The sequence below is a fragment of the Carassius carassius genome, chromosome 26, assembly GCF_963082965.1.
Source record: "Carassius carassius chromosome 26, fCarCar2.1, whole genome shotgun sequence".
In the NCBI taxonomy this organism is placed as follows: Eukaryota; Metazoa; Chordata; class Actinopteri; order Cypriniformes; family Cyprinidae; genus Carassius; species Carassius carassius.
This window is the reverse complement of record NC_081780.1, coordinates 27,001,720-27,009,470: the sequence shown is the minus strand read 5'-3', so window position 1 is coordinate 27,009,470 and position 7,751 is coordinate 27,001,720. Positions and strand designations below refer to the sequence as shown.

At 38.7% G+C, this 7,751-nt stretch overlaps 1 protein-coding gene across 1 annotated transcript; it reads left to right on the top strand.

Annotated features, from left to right (window-relative positions):
• Positions 1 to 205: 205 nt before the first annotated feature.
• On the top strand, positions 206 to 7,546 carry LOC132106065 (gastrula zinc finger protein XlCGF57.1-like). The gene is made up of 2 exons (XM_059511682.1): positions 206 to 605; positions 6,118 to 7,546. The coding sequence occupies exons 1-2, from the start codon at positions 431 to 433 to the stop codon at positions 7,221 to 7,223; spliced, it is 1,281 nt and encodes a 426-aa protein (XP_059367665.1). The 5' UTR covers positions 206 to 430; the 3' UTR covers positions 7,224 to 7,546.
• The last annotated feature ends 205 nt before the right edge of the window (positions 7,547 to 7,751 follow it).

Here is a 7,751-nt window from a genome sequence, read left to right as displayed (position 1 = left end):
TTAAATGATTCAGTGATTCGAATCGCTCGAGTCAGCGCGTGCTCAAAACAAAAACGAGAACAAACACAAACTGTGTGATGGCAACTTTTACAAACCAGCTGGAATTTTTAAAAGTGTAATCCATTTCATATTATGTACAAATAATTGAATACCAAATACGAATAATAATTACCTAAATATGATCTTACATTTAAATATATATTTTAATCAGGTGTTTTAAATCCTTTAACTCTCTCACTCCGATTGATTGACTCCCTCATCAGTGCACTGACCTCTGAACTCGGGAGATGATTGAGATGCACCCAGAGATTTAGTCTGCATTGAATTTTGAAAATTATTCGCTTTCTGTTAATTATTCTCATCTTAAACAGGACAAAGAAAGAAAAACTCCTGCTGAAGTAACGGAGATCCACACGACACAGTTATAAAGATGGAGTTTATTAAAGAGGAAAGTGAAGACATAAAGATTGAAGACACATTCAGAGTCAAACATGAAGAAGATACTGGGGATCAAACAAAGATGGAGTTTATTAAAGAGGAGAATGAAGACATTAAGATTGAAGAAGTATTCAGCCTGAAGCATGAAGATACTGAGGAACAAACAGGTTCGTTTTTATTCTTAAATCTGAACTCACCCTTTGATCCTTATTAAAATGTCCAGCTCTAAAAAATTAATGATATTTGTGAATATCTCACGAGTGTGGTAATTAAAGTGTCATGAAACCCCAAAACACATTTTTTGAGATCTAAACATATATGAAAAGGTTGCACATCAGAGAAAACATCAATAGCACTGATTATGTTTAAGGGACTTTATGTAACACTTAATGGGTTTTAATGGATGCTTAAGAGAAATGCTAGGGTTTGATGATGTTTCACCTAAAATTACCCGTAAAGGGATAGTTGACCCAAAAATATAAATTCTTTCATCATTTACTCACCCTCATGTCGTTCTAAATCTGTATGAGTTGCTTTCTTACATTGAACATAAAAGAAGATATTTTGAAGATTGCTGGTAATCAAACAGTTGGTGGTTCCCATTGACTTGCATAGTAGAAAAAATAAATACTATGGAAGTCAATGGCAACCACCAACTGTTAAACAGCAATCTTCAAAATATATTAATTTATGTTCAACATAAGAAAGCATCTCATACAGGTTTGGAACGACATAAGGGTGAGTAAATGATGACAGAATTTATATTTTAGGGAAAACCATCCCTTTAAGTAACATTTAAGGGATATTTTATGTAACGCCCTTAAAGGGTTAGTTCATCAAAAAAACAAAATTATGTCATTAATATCTCACCCTCATGTTGTTCCAAACCAGTAAGACCTCCGTTTATCTTTGGAACACAGTTTAAGATATTTTAGATTTAGTCCGAGAGCTCTCAGACCCTCCATTGAAGCTGTGTGTACGGTCTACTGTCCATGTCCAGAAAGGTAAGAAAAACATCTTCAAAGTAGTCCATGTGACATCAGAGGGTCAGTTAGAATATTTTGAAGCATCGAAAATACATTTTGGTCCAAAAATAGCAAAAACTACGACTTTATTCAGCATTGTCTTCTCTTCCGTGTCTGTTGTGTGAGAGAGTTCAAAAGAAAGCAGCTGGATATCCGGTTCGCGAACGAATCATTCAGTTCACCAAATCGAACTGAATCGTTTTAAATGGCTCGCGTCTCCAATACGCATAAATCCACAAATGACTTAAGCTGTTAACTTTTTTAATGTGGCTGACAATCCCTCTGAGTTCAAACAAACCAATATTAGTAATTCATTTACTCAAACAGTACACTGACTGAACTGCTGTGAAGAGAGAACTGAAGATGAACACGGAGCCGAGCCAGATAACGAACAATAGATTTGTTACAGTTACATTTATTTGTTACATTTATATTATTTACATCACGCTTTTGAATGGTATAGTATTGTTTATTGTTATTGAAACTTCATAATATTTCACTTGATTATACATTTAGTCAGGATTTATAGTTTGGAAAAAGTCTTTGAAAAAAGTCTACCAAATAAAATGTTTACACGTTATGTGAAAACTAGTACAAGTATATAAATAAATAAAAAGAGACTTACTCATGTTTATGATCTCTGCTGAATAAAGTGCTTCATTCTTTTTTTTCTGAGGAAATCCAAATCTCAAATCCTTAACCACATCACATCTTTTTGGGGTGATTTATGTCTTATTCCTCTCATCGTGAAGCAAACAGTAAAATAAAGAAACTTGAAGAACAGTCTCGCTGTCTTCTGTTGTATGGGTGTATTCAAGCTTCAGTGAAACATTATAATCTGAATAGCGCGTTCAGTGCGAGGGCGTGAAACATGAATATTTCAAGCACCAGTAGCTCCAGTTCCAGCGATGAAGAAATTATTGTTCTGTTGAATGAGGAAAGGCGTCGGAAAAGACGCCGATATTGGATACATCCCATAGTTACAAGAAGATAAGAACATGGGGAGTTTTATCGACTGGTACAAGAGCTGAAAATGTATCATGAGCGTTTTCGGGGGTATTTTAGAATGTCCGTCAGTGAGTTCGAAAATTTACTTCAACAACTGGCTCCCTCGCTGACGAAAGAACAGACACACTACCGTAAAGCAATCGACCCAGAAAGCAAAAGCGCCAATCTCATTGGTCGTATAGTTTTTGACGCGGTGCGTCAAACAAAAAAAACGAACCCGAAGCATTTTTAAAAAAATGACACTTTTACGCATGGCGTTTTTCGCGTCGGTGTGCACACTCACATTGGCGCCCTTTGTTCAGTCACTAGGCGTTAAACGTCGGCGAATATCGGTCCCGGTCTGAACAGGCCTTTAGGATCCCCATCATAGAGTGGTGGAGTTGGAACTCTGCCCAGGCATGAGCAGGAGCTGAAGCAGAGGCAATGGCTGCAGTCCGAAGGTTGCTCTGATCCCGCATCAACTCCCTGGCTTGGTTGGTGAGTTCAGTAACTTGAGAGGACATGGCATCTACTTCTCTGGTAGTGTCTGTGAGTCGTGTGGCATGTTGACCCAGCAACACCACCTCCTGGACGACGGCTGCCCAGATCTGGACAGACCCCGCTGATTCCATGGTGGCCAGATTTGAGTTTCAAAACACAAAACAGGATCTAAGCCACAGTCCGAGAGGATAACCAGAAGAGAAACCAGTCGAGCCCAAGAAGATGAATGTCAGTTCAGAAGGCGGCGTCTAGGAAAGTGGTTCCTGGTCAAATAGCAGAGTAACAGTCCCAGAGCAACCAGACAGTCTAGCTCTCCAATGAACACCAGGGGCCCGAGAACAGCGAGGGATGGGAGGGAGGAGGCAGGCAGTAGGGAGTCCAACAGCCAGAGCCGAAGGGGTAGCTAGGGAGCATAAGGAGTAGGAAAAAAACACTAAAAGGCAGGAGCTCAAAAACAAGGAACTAGATAGAACTGGAACAAGATCAAACAACAGAAACAAGTGCCAGGTTAACTCGGCAGAGCAGAGATTCCATCTGGCACAGGACAGAAAACAAGAGGGGAAAATAAAGGGTGGGTAACGATCTAAAACTGTTGTAACCTTAACGAGATAATAAGTTAACCAGAGAGGCCGGGTAACAATAGACAATAAAGCACATGGCAAACAAACCAACTGACAGCCATGTGCTCCAGACAGACCAGGAAACAACATAAACAAACCCAGATCAGGCCGGTGCCTTGACACTTGACACATTAATTTATGACTTACATGAATCAGGATCTCATATTTTCAAATTCAAAACTGTGAAATTTCATAAAAAGTTGCGTAGTTTGCACCAGTAAATACTCTTATTACTGTTGGACCCTAAACATATGTATCATATAACAGTTTTCTAATACAGTACTACTTCCTTCCACAAACTAATTGACCTGACACACAGAGCTTCTGAACCGAACTGATTCTTTAGGTGATTGATTCTGAACTGATTCTGTGCTAATTTTGTGAGCCTAGGTAAACCCAAGGCTTGAATCAAGGGCAATCATCGCCAATGACGCCATTACGTCGAGCGCAAAAGAACCGGTGAACCGTTTTCTTCAACCGGTTTATTGAATCGAACTGTTCGAAAGAACTACTGGTGATCCAAAAACCGATGCAACCGGTTCTTGACTCATGAACGAGTCAATTATCTGGCTCGGCTCTGTGTTCATCTTCAGCTCTCTCTTCACAGCAGTTCAGTCAGTGTACTTTTTGAGTAAATGAATTACTCCGGGATATTGGTTTGTTTGAACTCAGAGGGAGTGTCAGCCACATTAAAAAAGTTAACAGCTTAAGTCACCTGTGGATTCGTTTGCAAACCGGATATCACAAACTGCTTGTTTTGAACTCTTACACAACAGACACTGAAGAGAAGACAATGCTGAATAAAGTCATAGTTTTTGCTATTTTTGGACCAAAATTTTGATGCTTAAACAAATTTTAACTGGATTGGGACACCACTACTATCCCATCACACATCATCATTCGTCATCTAACTCTTACAATACACACATATACTGGTGTGCATTAGAGGCTTTTAATTATCGTTCTGAAAAAGGTGTATTAAGTCAAGTTATTACAAGTGCAAAAGTGGCAAAACAATTCATTTAAGTGTCAGCAATAGAGGCAAATGCCTAAATTTAGAAATCCAGAGTAAATGGGGCAGGACATTAATCTTTATCAGAGCCACCCTCCCCAGCCAAGACAGGGGGAGAGAAATCCACCTGTTCAAATCATCACAGATTTTTCCTAGCATTGGTGTAAAATTGGCTTTGTACAATTGCTTGAAAGTAGGGGTTACGTGAATACCCAAATAAAAAACATCCTCAGAGCATTTATAGGGAAATGAGGGAAACTGATTTGTGAACTTATTATTAACTAAAAACAGGGCAACTGATTTAAAAAATATATATATATTCTTGCACACAGAGAATTGCCCAAACTCCTGAATAAGGTCTACAGTTTCTGGCATAGACACCTCGGGATCGGAAAGAAAGAGCAGCACATCATCTGCATATAGAGATTTCGCTCTTATCATCTGAGCAAATGGCTCTATTGCTATTGCAAAAAGCAATGGAGAGGGGGCAAAACTGTCTTGTAGCCTGAAATGAAGGAAAACTTTCTGATCTGTGACTATTAGTAATGACCGCATCAAGAGAATTCTGGCCCAAAAAACAACATGGAAGTAGGAGGGAATGGGAGTCATTCTTCTGGGATTGGGACGGGATGGATTTTTTTTGTGGGAGTGGGATGGGAGAGGTTTGAAAATCCACTCCTGTGTCACCCTCTATAACAATGTTGCTCAAGATACTCTGAAAATGTAATCAAAATACTGATTACTGATTAATCCATTTAAAAATAATCTCGTTACTGTTCTGATTACTTTATTGGAAAAGAAATTAGTTACATTACTAGTTACGAAATAGTTTATGAAATCCCAGCATACTTGCTCCCGATAAATATTTGTTATTAAAGCATCAACATTTGCAGAACACTGTTATTTTTAGCTTAAGTACGCGGCTGCTGCATGCATGGTTTAGCAGCATGCCAGCCAAGAATGTGGCATTTATAATCTCTAAAAACATCTCGGTTCATAGCAATCTCACAAATCTGTTATGATACAATAAACACATGCATAATTAATCTTTCATAATGACTACAATTCGTGTGTTATAATGAGAGGATTCGTGAGCACACAAATTTCAGCATTGCTCTTAAAGACTTAAGAAGTGCTTCAAATAGTCAGCCTTAGCTTGGCCAGATAAAGCCTTGTGAAGCATATAAAGTCTCTAGTCACATGCTACACAAGATTTGTAACCGAAATCGAAGTCTTGCATTCTTTATTCCATCTTACCATCTTGCGAATCCGTATAAGTCACAGGTGGCAACCCTACTTTGTGTGGACAGACATGTTGAGATCACATGACCCATTATATAAACATACGCAACTAAGATTACACAAACAGACTTTGCTCTTTTTTTATCAACACTTCGAATAATGGAAAGAAATGTTAATTTAACACTTTTTTTGTAGCTTAGTGTGTATAAGATTGACATGTTGTTGGTTTTGATGTTTGTTCTTTGTGCTATTTAAAAATATTGTTAATCTGGATTTGTCTTTTTTGCATTAGACTTGATGACACTGAAAGTGGAGAGTCAAGAACTCTGTGAAAAGGAAGATAGTATTCAGCATGAGAAATATAATTTCATGACTGGAGAAAAATCATTTATTTACACACAGACTGAAAAGATGTTACAAAATAGAAACACAGCTCAAAACACAGCAAATAGAAGTTATTTCTCCTGCCAACAGTGCGGGAACGGTTTCACCAGAAAACAAAATCTCATTGACCACATGAGAATTCATACTGGAGAGAAACCTTTCACCTGCCAACAGTGCGGCAAAAGTTTCAATAGAAAAGGAACCCTTAACAACCACATGAGGATTCATACTGGAGAGAGACCATTCACCTGCAAACTGTGTGGAAAGAGCTTCATTCGAAAAACACACCATAACAACCACATGAGAATTCATACCGGAAAGAAACCTAACACGTGTTCTCAATGTGGAAAAAGTTTTGCATATAAACGAAACCTCATTGACCACATGAGGATTCACACTCGAGAGAAACCTTTCACATGCAAACAGTGTGGACAGAGCTTCATTAGTAAATCAAACCTTAAAAAACACACAAGAATTCATACTGGAGAGAAGCCTTTCACCTGCAAAGTGTGTGGAAAGAGCTTAATTCGAAAATCAAACCTTAACAACCACATGAAAATTCACACTGGCGAGAAACCTTTCACTTGCAAACTGTGTGGAAAGAGCTTCATTGTAAAATCAAACCTTAACAACCACATGAAAATTCACACTGGCGAGAAACCTTTCACCTGCAAACTGTGTGGAAAGAGCTTCATTGTAAAATCAAACTTTAACAACCACATGAAAATTCACACTGGAGAGAAACCTTTTACCTGCAAACAATGTGGAAAAAGTTTCAACAGAAAAGGATCCCTTAACAACCACATAAGAATTCATACTGGAGAGAAACCTAACACATGTTCTCAATGTGGAAAAAGTTTTGCGCGTAAACAAACCCTCATTGAACACAAGAGGATTCATTCTGGAGAGAAACCTTTCACCTGCAAACTGTGTGGAAAGAGCTTCATTCGAAAACCAGTGCTTAAATACCACATGATAAGTCACAGTAAAGAGAAACCTTACACATGTTCCTAATGTGGAAAAAGTTTTACACATAAACAATGCCTCAAAGTCCACATGAAAATTCATACTGGAGAGAAACCTTTCACCTGCCAACAATGTGGAAAGAGCTTCACTAGAAGAGGAACCTTTAAAAAACACTGAAAAGAGAAGCTGTTTACATGTGAACAGAGCAGGGATGAATGATTACTTCAAAAGAATATTCAAACCATTCTCACTCAGCCTCAAATGCCATTGCAACGCAACACCTATGTTAATCATCTGTACAGCAGTTCTGGTTTTGTTTTTAGCAGCACTAGTGGAAACAACACAAGACCTTGTGGAGGACTACATGGCTGTGCCCACCACTGATGACTGGAGGTCCATCCCCGTTCCACAATTACAAGGGAAAATTCTCCATTGTTCTCCTTGCAGTTGTGAATGCGAAGTATCACTTCCGGGCGATTGATGTTGGGGGGTATGGAAGGACCAGTGACGATGGGATTCTGGCGAACTCTGCCTTTTGTACAGGCTCTCCGGGCTGGCACACTTCAGTCACATCAA